At 39.1% G+C, this 18970-nt stretch overlaps 1 protein-coding gene and 1 non-coding gene across 2 annotated transcripts in view; one reads left to right on the forward strand and one right to left on the reverse strand.

The window, feature by feature from the left end:
• Positions 1-592: 592 nt before the first annotated feature.
• Positions 593-18970, forward strand: part of LOC144518597 (phospholipid-transporting ATPase ID-like) — a 56358-nt gene continuing 37980 nt past the window's right edge. The window contains 3 exon segments of the mRNA XM_078251388.1: positions 593-742; positions 15390-15477; positions 17780-17838. Of these exon segments, the coding sequence (XP_078107514.1) occupies positions 15435-15477; positions 17780-17838 (102 nt within the window). The 5' untranslated portion in view covers positions 593-742; positions 15390-15434.
• Positions 14838-14919, reverse strand: trnas-gcu (transfer RNA serine (anticodon GCU)). Its single transcript has one exon. It is a non-coding gene; the product is annotated as a tRNA-Ser (tRNA).

An 18970-nucleotide genomic window follows, 5' to 3' on the forward strand; every position in this document is an offset into this window, starting at 1 on the left:
AACATTTTTATAAATGAACTACAACAGTAAGATATTGCTTTTACATCAATGCATGAGTAACAATAAGGTAACAATATATTATATAGTATTACAGTCACAGGGGGCATTTATCCGCATCTAAATACTTTAGGTAGTCTATGTTTTAACTTAAGTAACATGTTTCAATGCAGATCTTTTACTTGTGACAGACAAGTATTTCCACAGTGTAGCTAATAGTATTGGTACTTTTTCTCAAGTAAAGGATCTGAATACTTCCTCCACCGCTGCTTCCAAACTGTCCTGATCAGCGCAGGTGACGTTGTGTAAGTTTGTGTGGTTGTTTCCTTTTTAAGTTCGCCAACTAGGTCATTTAGTTGATCCAAACTACACACTTACCCCTTTACATCACTCATACTAGTGCTAAATGTTTTTTTTGTAATGGTTTCTTTGGAAAGTTATTTTAATGCCAATAATAGTTACATTTACGACAGAAACAGATAAAAAAAAGCAAACGCTGCGCCCACGGAGGGGAGTGGAGAGAAAAGGAGGGGACGGGTGGAGAAAGTGGAGGCGTGGAGAAAATAGAGGAGGGGAGAGCACGAGAGAGGGAGGGGAGCGGAGAGGCGGGTGGTGGGAAGCCAGGAGGAAAATTATTAGCCCTCATTTCTCTTCACTTAGAGGACATTTCTTGTTTCTTTCCAAGACTGCAGCTGGCGACGCGCAGCCCGGCCGCAGGACGCACCGCACGGAGCCAGGACGCACGGTAAGAAGACGCGCTGCCCTTCTCCTTTTTATTGAACTTGAAGGCGTTAAGGTGAAGTGGGTAGTTGACATGCTGAGACGGATTTTCGAGGGGGGGGGGGGGGAGATGGAGGAGGAAGAGAGAAAGGCAGACAGGCGAACAGGAAGCTGTAGTCAATGGGCCATCGTTGTCTCCTTAGTTTCATTCTGTTTTCTTGTCTCTGTTTCACTTATAAGTTCACCAACCTCTTCTGTCCTCCGGGGAGTCATGAACTTAAAAAGTAACGGAAAGAATGAAACACTGAGTTAAAGGGGGAGTAGCATATACGTCCGGGTTAGGTAAAAGGAAAAGCCACTGCTGCACTTTCTTTACTTCTGAACAAATTTACACTCACCGTGGATATTTCCAGAACAACTACACTTACTTTGGTTTTGTGTTGGGTTAACAGAGCTCTCGTTTGCACAAACTTCTCCGAAACTTCTTACAGGCAATTTTTTTTTTTAACATAAACTCTCTTTTTTATACATTAGTGTTTTGTTGTTTTTGTACAGCATTGTTCTGTTGCCAACACTTTCATTCCATGTTTTCGCTCAGAAATGAAGGTTGCAGTCTGTAGGGTGTTACGTCAAGATGACTACACATTTGTTTGTGGGAGTAGTGATGATGTGAAAACTCCAGATACTTAGTAAATTGGGCGGTTTAGCAGTGATAAATGATGAGTAATTTCTATAGCATTGTACAGCGAAAGGTGGTGATTGTAGACTACGTATTCATGTCCTGTAGCCTATCCATTAGTGGGTGCAGATCATTTTCTGTTCAGGGCTAGACAGTAATGTGATGATATTAAGTTGTTAACTTATCATCTGTGACTTAAAGGAGACATTACAACACAGTGGTGAAAGAAATACTCAGATATTTTACTTAGCCTAAGTAAACATAATAGAAATAGGCCTACTCTAATAGGCCTAGGTGAAAGTCCTGCATTCACAATGTTACTGCAGTAAAAGTGCAAAAGAATTAGCATAAAAAAACACTTAAAGCACAACAACTAAAAGTACTCATTATTTTGTCCATTATATTGGATTATAGCCTAATCATTGATGCATTAATGTGTTTACTGTATCACTTAATGTTGCAGCTGGTAAAGGTGGAGCTCATTTAACAATTGTATGTACTGTGGGTAGCTAAATCTGTTAAATACATCATTTATTAGTTGATTAATATTTTGTATTTATAATCTTAATCTGCCAAGTAGCTAGTAAATAAAGCTATCAAAATAAAGTAGTAGTGGAGTAGAAGTATAAAGTAACAGAAAATGGAAATACTCAAGTAAAGTACAAGTGCCTCGACAGTGTACTTAAGTACAGTAAATGAGTAAATGTACTTATTTAATTTGCACAGCTGAAAACACAGGGGTTTAGCAAATAAATACAGGGACCCTTGAATGTCTTTAATACAATACATTTTAATTAACCCTTGTTTTATGTGCCTTTATAAAATCATCACTATTCTTGTGTGCTGCTATGACATGTTAGCATTCTTTACACTGGGCTTAGGTACATCCAAGTGTCTTTAGAGACTGAGTTTATTTCTAAAGCCACCTGAAACATTAAAATATCCGCTTCTCTTCTTCTAGCTATTACTTTTCATACCTATAGTCACGCTGACGTCTCTCAACTGGATATGCTGTAATGCTGTAATTTATGCAGAGAAAAGGAAACACATCTGTTCTTAAGCGTTTACATGCAGTTTAACAATCTGATTATATTCGGTTTAAGGCAATACCCCGGTTTCTTAAGCGCCATGTAAACACAATACCCCGGCTAAAATTGGAGTTCTCGTATCCCGGTTAACAGACCTAGATAAGTCCTTTAGTAACCGGGCTATTTGTGAATGTATACAGTACTTAATCAGGTTAAGCTCGGGTTACGCGTCAGCGCATGCTCCGTAGGTTATTACTGCCACTCCCCACTCTGCTGCAATGGTTTTGACCGGATATGGAAGAGAGCCAAAAACAACAGCAACAACACAACCTTTAAAGGAACACGCTGACTTATTGGGACTTTAGCTTATTCACGGTATCCCCCAGAGTTAGATAAGTCCATACCTACCCTTCTCATCTCTGTGCGTGTCGTAACTCTGTCTGACGCACCCACCGCTAGCCTAGCTTAGCCCAGATCCTGGAGGTAACCGGCTCCATCTAGCCTACTGCTCCCAATAAGTGACAAAATAACGCCAACATTTTCCTATTTACATGTGATTTGTATAGTCACAACGTGTACAAATAACAAGGTCACATGAGACACAGCCATCTTCTAACTGTATACATACTGGGAACTATATTCTCAGGAGGTGAAGCACTGCTACTTCTGCTACTTGGGCAGAGTGATTTGCTCGCAGCACCTGAGAAGCCCCGTGGTGAGGAGCAGAGAGTAACAACAGTGCTTTTCAGGTGTTGCGCTAATCACTCCGCCCAAGTAGCAGTGCTTCGCCTTCTGAGAATATAGTTCCCAGTATGTATACTCAACCTCCTCCTTACTCGCATTGTCGCGTTCTTATACTAGGTGCTCCAGTCATTAGTACTACGGCCATTAGCGGTCGCTGCCTTACAGCGGCAGTTAATGCGGGTTTAGTCTCACATTGCCAGACCTTCCTCCACAGCGCTGCGGCGGAGGAGGGTCTGGCTACGTGCTCTGGATTACTGGCATGTCTTTAAACCAATCACAATCGTCATTGGCGGAGCTAAGCGTCGGACGGAGCCCCGGTGCCACTGCAAAATAGCCTCGGGAAGAAACTTGTTTTGGTGGAACATGTGTACGTTCAAATTAGTTTTAGTTGTGCGAGAGAAAACTCAGATTGGACAGATAGTCTAGCTAGCTGTCTGGATTTACCCTGCAGAGATCTGAGGAGCAGTTAACCATAGTCCTCAGAAATCCACCAGAGTTTAAAAATCCAAAACAAAGAAAGCGGAAGGTAACGGACAATCACCGGAGCAATCCTGGAAGTGGAACATTGTGGATATAGACTAATGTGGGACTTAATAAATACGTGGAATACATACAAATTACAGTGCATTACTTTTCGTAGCTACTGTATATGTACGAATGGTTAATGAGAACAGCCAGCTGTACAGCCTACAGTATGACACCCTCTATCCTTAGACCCTTGATGGAAAGACTGGAAGAAACCAGAAAGAGCAACATGAATGTTTTTACATAATTGTATGCCAATCCATTGAATAGACTGAGATATTGATATTTCACAGGATTAGTGAAAACTTAAACCTGGTGGTGGCGATAAAAGAAAAGTCAGGGGATCACCAACGTCAGTAGGATTCATCCTCTGGGGAACATGAATGTTTTTACTAAATGTAATGTGAATCCATCAAGTAATTGTTGAATTATTTTAGTCTGAACCAAAGCTGTGGACCAACACACAAAACAATAGAGAAAAAAAAACTGTTGACAAAAAAGTTAATTAAAAGTTAAGTATTTTACAAAAGCAACACACTGCTACTTTGACAAGCTCATGTAACGTAAATCCTTGAATCTGATCTCAATCAATAACTTCCAGTGGTGCATACAATTGAGTCTAAATGAATCAAAGTGCAACTTTGTGTCGCAGCTTGAAAGTTGTTCTTTGTTAGATTGATATGCCGCTGTTTCTGAGTCTTTATTATACATGAAGGAGATTATTAAGCTTAAAAGGTCAATCAAAATGTCGGGGTTTTATCGGGTAAGATGAGAGGAGAAGTGGCTCTGTGGCCTGAGGGATCAGGTGAATTATTCAGAGGTTGATTGTTTCAGGTCTGTGGGTGCGGCGCTCGGGGCTCGACACTGTATTGTGTCATAACTGACACAATACAGTGTGTCACACTGCATCTCACTTTTCCATTCTTGCTTTGTCAATGTTCATCAGTGGAGAACGAGGTCTTAACAGGTGACATCTCTATTCATCCACGCATCAGTCACAAATCACTTCAGTCTTTAATGTTAACAAAGGCAGAATTCTCTCAACATGCAAGAACTTTTCTCCCAGTGGTAGTATTATTTTTGATTAGGACTTATTTTCTTTTTTTCGGACATGAATCAGAAAAAAATGAGAGGGTTTGTGAGCTGTGACTAATCGTGTGATCACAACTTCACAGAATATACTTCCTCATTTACTCACAGTTAGATTTACTGAGAATGCTGTTATTAATCAGTAACCCACAGGAACAAGGTCAGTACATTAGCTTCTGTTTGTTTATTCAACTGGTCATCGGTCAAAGCTGATTCTGTTGTCCATTTCTGGGGCGGTGGCAGAAGTACTCAAAACCTTTTGCTTAAGTCAAAGTACCAATACAACAATGTAAAAATACTCCATTACAAGTAAAAGTCATGCATTCAAAAGTCCAAAAAGTGAACATACTTGGCCCCTGTGACTGATACATTGTTAGATATTACATTATTATTTTATTGTTACTGATGCATCAATGTATAAGCAGTATTTTACTGTTATAGCTGCTCGAGGTGGAGCTAGTTTTAACTACTTTACATAAAATTCTGTTTAGTTTAGTGGTTTCCAAACTAGGGGTCGAGCCGCTCTAAAAGGTCACGAGATAAATCTGAGAGGTCAGAAGATGATTAATGGGAGAAAAGAGAATGAGACAAATCACAAATGATACACAAATCTATGTCTTTTTTCTCTAATATTAGCTTTTTATGAAATTAGTATTTTACAGTGGTGGAATTAGCAGGTAATTGCTGTGTTTTATGTTACATTATACTAATTTCTAAGAAAATATGTGTAAGCTGCAACTATAGAATACTAATACTACTACTCCATGCCTTTTTGCCCTGTATAAAATTAATGTGTTTTTGGCTTTTGTGGTCAAGGTTCATAGCTGAGGCTATAAATTAGCGGAAAAACCACCAAACCAAAGCAAATATGGTTTGTGTGGTTGAGTGGCACAGAAAACAGTGAAACAGAAGGCACCATTAGCCCTCACACAGGAACTCGAATAGTCCCATAGTTGTGCCTCGGCTCAGCATCTTCCAGTTATGAGATATTCACCATTTAAAATTTGGAGAATAAAGAAACTCCAATTGAACAGAATTAGAGAATTAGAGTGCTTCTTTGTATCTTCTGCATCAGTTTAGCAGATAATGAGTTCCAATTGGTGATCAAGTACAGTCAAATTAGCAGGTACGAGCTAACTTTCTGGGTACAAGTTGCTGTTAACTGATTAAGGATGGGTACCATTTGAAGTTAATAAAAAGATACCTGCATTTTGGCAATAATGCCAAAACAATCAATACATATTTTTCTACAAAACCCCTTTTCCGTTTAACAAGAAGAAGCCAAAATACCCATGTTAAATGTGGTCTAAATACAAGCAGCAGACAAGAACATTGTCCAAATAAAATAGTGGAAAATTGGTGATTGAATGGCATTTAATGCCACCTTTTGGTACTCAACAGTTTTCCATACTCAGTGTAGCCTATTTATTGAGACACATTTTGGTGAGAGCTTAAAAGTCCTACAACCGTCCGGTATTTGTTTTGGATTTGCAGAAGCAAACAAGCCTTATATTTTTGTGCAATGGAGCAGAACATAATCTGTCTGCATTCTCTGAATGTATAACAGTGTTGTGTTCACAGATCATACCAATGTGTTAGCCATTTTACATTTGATTTAAAACAAATCTGTTTTTGTGGTGCAGTCTTTAATTACATCCCAGATATAAGAGTCTTCTGCCAAACAGCAATGTTTTCAATGCAAAGAACTACCACATAGCTTGTGAATGCAACATTTAGCTTGGCTTGGCTTCCCAACAAAAGCTATGTTCAGAAACCAAAGCAGATTTTGAATCTTGCACCATTTGTAAGATTTTGACCACTGGACCATTTGCGTTTATTTGCCCCAAACATCCAATGTACCAACTGTACGTTAGCTGTACGCTAATATTGGCTAGCAACAAACATATCGGACATGTCTGTATGTTTGTGTTCAGCTCAGCTTTTGACTGAACTCAGAACCTTAAACTCTGGTTCTCTCTGTTATTTCCCTCCAGTCTCTCTCTTTTTTCCTCACATCTCTGTACGTTTATGAAGCCCAAGAGATATGCGCATTTTCAGCTCGCATGAGCATGCGTTTGTGTCTATTCTGCTTGTGCCCTGGGCTAATTCATGTCTATTTTTGCTTTGTCCAGTGGCTTGTATTTTAACCGTTTTAACTGCATTTTTCATTCATCCGTTTTCATCCGTTCATTTGATGGAACAGACACATGTCTAGTATTTTAAGCAATCAAGCTGTCTACATAGGCTCAGGCTGTGTAACAACTAGCATTTCACTTGCGCTATACATAGGCAAATGTGAACCTAAATGCAGTTTTAAGTCTATGTTCTTCTGTTTTACGAGTTCTACAATGATCTTGTTGCTTCTGTGGGTGACCTACACTCAATATTGTCCCTGAACGCATCCTGTGTAGACAGAGATGAGTACTGAGTACTGAAGCTGCTGCTCTGTTAAAGTGCTGCTAGTGCTATATCTCCTGTGTAAGAGGGATGAAACAACAGGTTGACAGTTGGCCATTGTGCAATTTTGGGCCTTTTTAAATGTCATCAACTCAGACAACTCAGGAGCAGGTAGCATGCACTCTGCAAAAAGTGGGTTTTCCATAACATTCTCCAGCTCCACCACAGACCATAGACCCTGAGCTCAGGGTGCGAGGTTGTGAGTTCTAGTTGATATGTGGTTGAATTGTGGGCAGGTGAAATCCAGAGTATAGGTTTGCTCCATTTCTGTACTTTATGTATGACCTAGATACACCATTTTTCATAGAGTAACAATACATGTAGGCTTTTACTAAAATCCAACAGTCTAAAAATAGTTTGCTTTAAATCTCTGCAGCGTTGTTTTAACTGTCCTTAATCACTGAGCATCTTTAAGGTGCCTTCAGATGTTGCATTGTTATTTTTTCTCTACAAAACACGCTTTTTAATTTGACAAAATAAGCCAGAATTAAAAAAAATGTTTTAATTAACATTTAATCAACAACTATTTTGGTGGCCAATTTATCGTTTAAGTAATTTTTTTTTTTAAGTAGAAACTCAGAAATCCCTCTGAGTTGCCTCACAGTCCCGGTTTTAATGGCATACTGTAACGAACCCAGATTCACAGAAGTTGCTGTTTTGGTAAATTAACTTGCTATCGCTGCTACTTCCTGCAATTGTCACAATAATATATTTCTGGACTGAAATCTGAAGGCAGATATGGTAAAACAACATAGACGCCCAATTTTAAGTGTTTCGCAAAATCAACAGTACTAGTGTGACAGTTCTCACACAGGAGGGAGGTTTACTTGTAAAGAACAGTTGGTATTTCAGTTTTGATTCTGTGATACTGTGCAATATCCCCCCGCTTTCCTTTAAAAGGTTGCATTGGCCAATGATCTGAAGTATTCAGTAGCAACAGGATGTACTGTGTAAGACAGAGAGAAGCTGACGGGAAAATTCTGAGGACACCATAAATGAAAGTCCAGGGCCGAAACTAACAACTATTTTCATAATTGATTTACCTGCAGAACATTCACTTGATTCATTAATTCCTTGGTTTGGTCTATAAAATATCACAAAACAGTAAAAAAAATTGACATGATCAAACGTCTTCTTTAAAAATCAAAAGATATTCAGTTTACTATAATGTAAAACATGCAAAATAATCCAGCTCTACCCTTTTGAGAATCATCACTTTTGGCATTATTGCTTCAAAAAAGGCTTAAATGATCAATGTATTATTAAAATAGTTGCAGATTAATGTTCTGTCGACCACTTAGCGGTTAATTGACTAATCGCTGCAGCTCTGCTTTACTCTATAGGCTTTATTGCTGAGTTGCTCTGAAGAATACAGTGAGGACTGCCAGCTATTATTAGCTATGGCAGATTGATAAGACAAGTACCTGCTGATGGAGATGCACCAGAAAACGTAGGCCTGGTAGATTTGGGAATGCTGAGCGCTCTAAAAACTAAACCAGGTCTTTGTATTTTAGGATTTCTTCTAAGATTTAAATAAAAACTTCTCTGCAAGGTTTCTGTAGGTTTCACAAAAGCACTGTTAGAGTTTTTGGATGCTTTATTAAGTAGCTCTTTCAGGCAACTTTCTGTGGTTCCTTTTAATCATGGATGGATTATTGAATGAGGCTACCGGGCTCAGGCTCCGGGGCCTAAAGGGTCAGGGGGCATCTGAGCCAGAGCCTCTGTTTGAAACACTTAACACTTTTTGTCGGAAAGTCACAAAGCTTAGTTTAAAGTAGGGCTGACGTGATTGAGCACAATGAGACGCAAAATTACCACAAAGAGATGTAAAGGACTCCAAGGAGACGTGAAACAACGTCAAAGAGATGCAAAACAACCACAAAGATACTCAAAGCGACCACAAAGAGACAAAATATGGCTGCAAAGACACAAACTGACCATATGGGACTCAAAACGGCAACAGAAATGCAAAATGTGTACTGTGGTCGTTTTTCTTGCTCTTATGTCGGACGGGTGGAGGGCCTCTACATGTCTGCGCCTAGCAGTCAATGGTCTCTGAATGAATCCATGCCCTTAATGTTTTTGGTCTGAGAAGCCTTTAACGTTTTAAACTCTTTGTTTATTCGGAGAGCACAAGAAGCCATGAACAGCAACTTTTAGAAACGTTTGCCCCTCGACTCCTCTCTTCTTGTCTTGGAAACACAAAAGGGAACTCTTCCTCCTCTACACACCTTTCTCTCCTCCTCCTTGAAAATAGACCTCATTTATCCAGAGCTTTGTTTGCTATTAGACAAAACACACAGAGACAGAGGAAACATGCTGAAAATGCAGCAGCTGTGCTCATTGGCTTATCTGTTACTGTAGGTTGTTGTGTGATTGGCTGATCTACGGAAACTTGTATGCAACGCCAATCTTTCCCCTGTTGTTTCAAGTATTTGCAGCCTTGTTCAAGTCAAACACAACATTCAGTACATCACTGTGAGAGCTGTTTTCTTTTTCTTTCTGTGGCAGGTGTGCGTTTCACGTCATGGTGTCATTTTTGATAAGAACAGTAGTTTGGACATGGGTCAAGTTGGATTTAAATTGGCTTCTGAAGGTGGGGCTGGACTACAGCGTGTTTCAGGGAAGATAAAACAACGCTATTAATGATGGTGACTGTAATATGCTTGAGGACCATATACAGCATGTTAGGCCCTTAACATGCATGCTTCCACCAAATAAGCTTAAAAAATGTATTATTCCTCACTATCTGAGGGATATTCAAACCCAAGACAAGAATGTTTGTTAAGGCTGCACAATTCTCTGAACTTGAATTTGAAATACAATTTTGGATTTTGAACTAGGGCCGCAACTAACAATCATTGTCTTGCTTGATTAATATGCAGATGACTTTCTCAATTAACCAATTGATTGTTTTGTCTATAAAATGTCAGAAAAAAATGGCCATGAAAATGTCCTATAGCCGAAGGTGGTATCTTCAAATTCTTCAAATTCAAAAGTTTTCTTAGACAAGCAGTCCAAAACCCCAAAACACAGAGACCATACACAACACAAAAGGGCTCTTTAGCAGGCATCTGTCTGTCTACGCACACATTCAGAGCAAAAGGTTGTTTCTTTCAGCTGCAAACAAGCGGTCCGTTTTGATAATAGAGCACTGTTCAGCTTCAGTGTGAGAAACCAGAGATCATTAATCGGACAAGACACCCATTCATCTGCGTAACCTCTGACCTGTTGAGCCAGTCGCAGGTGGCTGTGACACGGGATACTGTTACCCACCTTTTGTTTCTCTGGAATAGCATTAATTCCAGTGTTTGCAGCCTTCACTTTAAAATGTAAAATGGTGTGTGTGTGTGTGTGTGTGTGTGTGTGTGTGTGTGTGTGTGTGTGTGTGTGTGTGTGTGTGTGTGTGTGTGTGAATAAAAGCAGAGACAAAGAAGTAGGACATTTTCAAAACGTCAGTGGCTTTAATAGATAAAGGTGGTTTAAGTGTATCCGATGTACCCACTTATGGAACAGTTTTTAACCTTATGATCTATTATAACACCACAAATACCATATCTGGACGGAGCTCAGATGTAGTTACACTTCAAAGTGTTTTACCGCAGAATACCATGTTTACAGTTTGAGATCTTATCTGTGTTTGTTTTATGTTTTAGCCCATAAACTAGGCTAAATATGACACATACTTTGTTTTGATGGTTTTTATCCTGTTCAAATAACACCAGCATTATCCTTTAACTTACCCTGGTTCTGGTGTTTAAAAAAGTATTCTAACACAGGAGATATTACATGCAGAAAGCAATAACTTTCACTTTACTTGAGAGGTGTGTTAGTCATACCAGCATCCCCATAACAATTTTCACCGGAAAACTCTCTGTCTTGTGTCATCGCTGTAGTAAAGCCTGGAAAGTCTGAGTATCTGCCAAAACCAACAAGAATGTGAAACTCTGAAACAACTCCCCAATACTCAACAGTGCACACCATTTTGACATTCAAATTTAAAGCCTAGTTAAATCTTCATGATGACTGCAGTGAGTTTTAAAAGTCACTTTTTTTCCTTTAAACCAGGCTGGAGACGCCTCTCTGTGTCGGGTCACATTAGTCTGTGTTTGTCTGTGGAATAAACTGGGTGGATAATTTAGAGTGAATGAATAGGTGGGCTGTTTGCTTAGGGGTCTTTATGGTGGGACTTTGTCAAAGAGTGGTGTGGTGAGCGGTTACAAGTGTGTGTGTGTGTGTGTGTGTGTGTGTGTGTGTGTTTTCCTGTTAAAACACACACATACTTCAACAAACACATGTAGTTGTTATTTATAGCTCCAGCACTGACGTCACCTTGGCAACGCTAAAAACCACCGCTTCCTGTCCGGGAATCCTCAGCATTGGCAGACAAAACATACACACACACATGCTTTTTCCTTAACTTGACAACATTTGCACTTCATTAAGTTCTTTTCTCTGGTGAACTTTGTGAAACAGTTTGTGATTTTTGTACAATTATCCCTGTTTTTGCACAGACGCAAAAACACAAAACACCGGGCCGAGAAATATATTAATCCTGCTCCATATTTTTTCTAAACGTCTAAAATTATGACAAACCTTTCTAAATTATGACATAACTTTCTCATTATCACGACATATGTACCAAAGTATTCAGTTTTAACAAAAAACTTCTCATTATAACAACATATAGCATTACAGTATGTTTGCACAGAATCAACATACTCTTGGTTACAGTCAGAAGTGGAAGAACTACTCGGATCCTTAAAAAGTAGTATTACCTTTTCTGAAAATACTCATTACATGTTCTGATTCCATAATTTTACTTAAGTATTTAATTAATATAATTACAAAAGTATTATCAACTAAAGAAAGTACAAAATGTATCAAAAGTTAGAGTACTCAATATGCAGAAAGGCTCCTTCTGTTTTTTTGTCACTAACGAATACATATAAGAGTATTTTTATGTTGCAGATCAGTGAGTGTGGAGCCAATTTGTGGAGCCAATTTGAGATACTTTGTATACTGATTAGCATAGTACTGCATCGCATCATATGTGTTTTTGCAGGACTGTAACTATATGTGTCAATAAAATCTAGTGGAATAAAAAGTACCATATTTGCCTCTGGAATGTAGTGGAGTAGAAGTATAGAGTAGCAGAAAATGAAAATGATCAGGTATATCAAGTATAAGCATGTCAAAACTTTACTTAAGTACAGTAACCTACTTTAGTAAATATACTTAGTTATGTACTAGGAGCAAGAAAGGAGTAAGAAAAGAAGTTTCAGGGGAGAGTCAAGTAAATTAAGAACCAGGGTGTTTTTTTTAGTTTTGCTGCTTTGGATGGGGTTAATTGTGATAGTATATATTTTATATAATTGATTTTTATATTAAGGCTTTTATTTTAATTACTTTACATACTGTTGTGTAGTTCAAATCTATGAAAGTGCATCATATATAATGAGATGGTAACAGGTTTTGTATGTAAAGCTGGCAGATAAAAGTTGTGCAGTGAAAAGTACAATTTTTGCCTCTGAAATGTAGTGGACAGGAGCATAAAGTTGGAAAAATGGAAATGCTGTACATAGGTACAGTACTTGAGGAAATGCACTGGTTACACTTTAGTTTGCAACCCGGGCCTCGCGGGGGTCATGACTCCAAGGTTGGAAACCACTGGCTTGGAACAGTTAATTAGATTCAGCATTTGGGTTTCGGGCCACTGATAAAGAGCCGTGGTTCGTAGCACACTGCAACAACCACAGGTGACTACTGATGATTATTGGCTTGGCGTGTCAGGGCTGTAAGAGAAGAAGCCACTAAAATAACAGTGGCATACCAACAGCCACTTTTCGGCTGAGACATGGCTCTTCATTTCAAACTCTTACTGTCAGATAGAGCAGATAGCTGAACGAGTGGATGTCTAGCCTGAGAGGGGAGCCTCCCTCTGAGTCACTCTGCCCTACATGGGAAAAACATTAAAAGGTCTGAGGGCTGATGCAAACCTGAAGTAAGAACGTTTGGATTAAAAGGGGGAAGTGAAGGCTGATAAATAGCTGTGTAGTGGCACCAACGTAAACAGACTTGAGCTGTTGTGGCTGCTAAACAATGCTGAGTCTTTCCCTACTCTTTTCTTCTTTACATTTTATTAAATCTTTGTGGCTGTTTGTTCAGCATGTTCCCTATATACACACCCTCATGTGGTGCAGTTACCACACCTTCCTCTGTGAATGCTCATTCTACTGTCCAGTTCTGACATTTTTGACGTTTAGATCAATGACAAGTGTAAGGCTGAATCCCATTTCTCTGTCTTACCCCTACCCCTTACCCCTACCCCTTAGTTTACCCCTAGCCCTTGGCCCTCGAAAACGAGTGGTAAGGGGTAGGGGTGAAAACATACCCCTATGAAATGAGACACCACTTGGTTACATCATCATACATACTTAGGTCTGTTTGCAATAAATATTTGTATACACACTGCATGGTGTGTTGTATATCTGTTTCAGTTATCACTGTTTTGAATGCCATTGATGTTCAGAAACACTTTCTTTGTTAACAAAAAGCTGTATTTATTGCCCAATAAAGTAAACATTATTACAACTATTACAACCATAACTTACATGTCACACACATATAAAAAAAGGCACTCAAATGTATAAAACTAAAAAAAGACACAAAAGACCACAAACAAACAAAAAACTACAGCTATTCTGAAATTCCAGACCCCAGTCTGATGCCTGTTGGCCAGTAACCTTTCCCTCCATACCCCATTTCTTTCATTAGTGTCCTGTATCATAACCAACAACAATGTACAGGTGCATGAACAGGAATGAATTACACGTTTACAATAATACAGTACCAATACAATAATGAATGGCTACAACACGAACGCAGAAACTTCTGCTCGTTTTCAGCCCAGAAAGTGGATCAGCTGCTGGGTTTCCTCCGGCGTCCCTGTGTGATACAGGACGGTATATGTAAAGCATGTATCGATGTCTCCAAAGCAAGTAGTGTTATACACTGATATCAATTGAAATTCGCTGCTAATGGAGTTTAGTTAACACTGTAGATATGCATGGAGTCCATTCAAGGCAGAGAAATGCGGGACTGTTGTGCAAATAAGCAATGTAGCTAACGTTAATGTTAACTTTAGCGTTAGCATAGCAAGCTAGCGATTTTTAAAAAGGTTTCAATCACAAATATGGTTGCAAATATATATGTACAGGACTGTGTAGAGCACAAAACAAGTCGTAATTTTTAAATCAATTCTTTAAGCTGAAAATACTTTCATTTATGGGTCTCTCTGGTCGACCTGGCAGCCATTTTCCTTGTTGCGCAATGTATCTGGATACCCCTTGCTTTTCAAATAAGCTTGCGTCCTTGCTTGGCGTTAAGGGGTATCTAGCCCTTCCCCTTAGCCCTACCCCTCGACCAAAATGAGTATTGGGACAGCCCTTACTCTCACATGAACGCGCAAAACTAAGGGGATGGGGTAAGATAGAGAAATGAGACGCAGCCTTGGTTTCATCTCAGCACATCAATGAGAAAGAGGGTCGTTAATGGAGAATGTTTGCAAAGACAGCTCAATGCTGCAAACTGAATTCCGACGAGGATGGGATTCGAACCCACGCGTGCAGAGCACAATGGATTAGCAGTCCATCGCCTTAACCACTCGGCCACCTCGTCTTCAGTAACTGGGTATTTAAGGTAACAATTTACTGTACGCCCACTGTACCTTTAATGAGAAACCATTTCAATATTTACACCCTCTCTACTTGGTCTGATAGACTTTTCCATTTAAAAATAAAAGTTTTTTTAAAAACAGCTGTACTGGGAACCTAAAACCTGCTGTAACCTTAGTTTAAAAAAAACCTTAGGACTGGGGAATGATTACCTCATAGAGCACATTACGGAAAATGTCCTAATGGCAGCTGGCAGGCATTAAGTCATTTACACTTTAACAGCAATGATGTTTAACCTCTACAGTTTCCAGGAGAAAGCCGATGTTTGACGTAAACAGTGTGTGTGTGTGTGTGTGTGTGTGTGTGTGTGTGTGTGTGTGTGTGTGTTGATTTCCTGGCGATGAAAATATTTGGTGACTCAGATTTATCCCTTTGTTCAGCCATTGTGTAACAGCTGTATCTTCTTCTTCACAGACTGGTATGATGGATAGATAGCAGGAAGAAGAGGAGGAAGAGAAGATGTCGTTCTTTGACATGGACTGTTTCAGGAAGAAAGAGAGAGGTAAGATGGATTTCATTCAGCCAAATTATTTGATTTATTAAGTTTTCATTAAAGTTTTGAATAAAGTGCTCAGAAAAGAATTGAACATTTCCATGACAACTCAGCAATTCCATCTGCTGATGAAGTGATATTATTGAAAGCTCCAAACATGCAAAAAAAACTGTTCAAATAGATTTAAATTTTTTTTCTTTTTTAAATAAATGTATTAAATAATACAATGTAGCTTTTGTTTCCTGCTACAAGAAGACACAGTAAACATGTTGCTTCTGCAAAGTTAGACAGTTAAAAATGCATATAGAAAATTAAAGAACCGGGCTACCTGTAGCTCCCAAATCCACACTGAATACTACTTCTTATTTCTAAGCAGGTTTTTAGGCCTGTAAAGTGTTTTCACACTGGAAAAATTACAAAACTAAGTATACTCAAACCAGACAGTAGGCTATAATATACTTTTAAAAACACCAAATAAGGTCGATGTGTGGGTATGCTGTTCTATCCTTCAATGCCCAAAGGAAATAAAGAAGTTTGGAAAACTATATATATATATATATATATATATTTCAAAATTTAAAAAATTTAAAAAGATAAAAGCTGGAAATGAGAGTTGCCAGGGTTACGGAAAAAAAACTACTGGCCCAATTTCAATGAAACTTGGTGGAAGGGTATAGTATTGGCCATTTTAAAGCAGATCCAAATCACGGGGCAGATACACAATTTATTTTTCCACTTTCGTAAAATAATGAGAATGTGCTGCATTAATGTGGTGTCTAAATAATAAAAAAAAATTCCCGCCTGGGAAAGTTCACACTGTATTCATATTTTAAAATAGGGCATGCCTTGGCCTTAAAGGTGCAATATGTAATACTGACAGCTAGTGTTTAAAATAGTTACTGCAGTTCAAATTTAAAATACTGGAGAGAGTCGTCCCCCCTGCCCCCTCCTCCCCAGACTCGAAGTTCACGTTGGTTGCCAGGCTGAGACCGGAGCATCCAACAATGTTGCTAGATGCTTGTCTCACATAGCCAGACATTACTCCACAGCACAGCGGAGTAGCTAACGTTAGATGCTGGCTATATTGACAGTCATAAAAGCCCGTGCTCATGCGGAGCTCTGTAACCAACTGACAGACACACTTTTTCGGGCTTATTACAGTAGGAACCGACAAAAACCCATCAACCTCGCCTTCCTCTTCACACAAGACAGACACACTTCCTCGGCTTAGAATTACGATAGGAACCGTTAAAATTAACACTATCTTGTTGTCCTTTTCCACACGACTGAAATACACACTTTATTAGCTTAGAATTATGGCAACAATCGCTAAACATACTGCAAACTCACAGTCCTCTCTTCCCGATTTACAGCCCCCTCTCTTGGCTTAAAATAACTAACCGTTGTCGGCTACGGCCGCTGAACAGGCTACACGTTGTAAACAGCTGTGGCCTGCTTGCCTGGTCCTCCGGTAACGTTAGCAATTAGCAGGGTTAGCATGGCAGCGTTAGCCAGGACCAGTCGGGATCACTTTACTGGCTGTGTCTCAATTGTTTTTGCGGTAACCAACTCGGGTACTCTAGCTATATAATTCAATGTGAGTACACGAATGTTTAAATTGCACAAAATGTCCGTCCCTAGTAGCTGTGATAAATTAGCCTGAAGCTATTGCTTACCTGTTCAGGAGGAAATTAGCCAACTCGGCGTCCTTTTGGGCTCTAAGCTGTCTCATCTTTCAAATACATCTCCAATATTTACCCGGGGTTTGTTCTGTCTCTGGTCACGCACCTGTTAGAAACATGGCGTTTTTTTAGGTCGGGTAGACTCTATCTCTGTTAATCCAGTTCGTTTGTTTGCTGCATTCATGGCTGAACTAACGTTACAGCTGTAGTGCGCTGGGTTTACGTTTTTACAGGTATATCTGGCAACCCGGCCTGTCTGTCAAACTGGGCAGTTGATAATAACACACAGGCTAAAACACAAACAGAAATTCCGTCATATTTCAAAAGGAGAAAATACTGGCGTTAGCATTGTTGTCAGAAAAGATAGTATTTCAACTTAGCATGTTTCCTTAATATCTGATGACGCATTGGGGGCATTTTTGGATTTATTACAGTAAATATATTACATATTGGACCTTTAATTATTGTTAACATATGTGCCAACGTATGTGTTCCCACTGTTGGGGTTAGGGGGTTTGTTTTCTATTATGCATCTGTACTGTGATGTGCTTAGGATAAAACGTATAGAAACCATGATATCAGTACATAAAAATTCAAGATGATAATTTCTGTCTGTCTTTTCAAATCAGAGCTGGAGAGGAAACTCTGCGCCAATGACCGCGAGTACAACCTCTCCTTTAAATATGCAGTAAGTATTAATATGTGGTGTTGTTGGTGACTCTTGCACTCACTTCAACTTTGAGGTTCTATTGTCCTCTACAAAACATCTAAAATAGAAGGGGATGTACAACGGATGCAGCCCACTTACCTAACAGACAAAACAGCTTGCTACCACAGATCAGTCAGTATCAATATTTACAAGAGAAACTCTCCTTTGGGGTGTGTCTTGCTGCTTGAGTGTCTGGCCGTTATCAGGAGACTGCCAAAGTCAAAGAGTTGAGGTTGCTTCTGGTTAAACTCTTTCTCCTCAGTTTGTTCTAGGTGTTGTTGCAGTCATGGTCAAAACTCACTATAATATTACATTTTAAAGAAAACAAATACATGGTTAACTTGTTTTAGTATTGTCTTTGATCATGTTTAAAAGTAGTTGTGTTTCTCCTTCTTATCCTGTCTGCAGCCTTGCAAACTGTTGGCTGGTTGGTTTGTGTACAGCAACCATAGCAACGCACTGTGCTGACCATAAGCCGTAAACAGGCAAGAGGCCGTAAACTGGGCGTAAACTGTGGTAAAAACCCTGATTGAGACGCATATTCCCGAATGCGCTGTCCAAAAAATGCCTCTAAAACCCAAATAATACCGGAGTATCCCACGTCTTAATTGGAAAATGCTAGAGTATATTCGGAAAAAGGCCTTATTCGGAATATCCAACCAGAATATGCTGTTTACATGACCTGTATCATATTCGGAATATTTTCATATTCGGTATAATAGTAGAATATTGGTGTGCATGTAAACGTACTTACTATGTGCTATGTCTGTATGGGGGATGATTTTATTTAGAAAGGAAACATTTAAATAGATTAGTCAAAGAGTTGAGGTTGCTTCTGGGTAAACTCTTTCTCCTCAGTTTGTTCTCTGCGTTGTTGCAGTCAAGGTCAAAACTCAAAATAATATTACATTTAAAACAAACATAAATACATGGATAACTTGTTTTAGTATTGTTAACATGCATTTAGTTGTTTTCTGATTGGGTTTAAAAGGGTTACATTAGCCAGTGAGTTGTGTAGATGCCCTTCAACTTGCAGCAGTTTTGCATACATGCAAAAAGAGGTGTCGCTTCTACAATGACAATGTCTGCTATGTCTGTATGGGAGATGATT

Source organism: Sander vitreus, chromosome 5 (assembly GCF_031162955.1).
Source record: "Sander vitreus isolate 19-12246 chromosome 5, sanVit1, whole genome shotgun sequence".
NCBI classification, from domain to species: domain Eukaryota; kingdom Metazoa; phylum Chordata; class Actinopteri; order Perciformes; family Percidae; genus Sander; species Sander vitreus.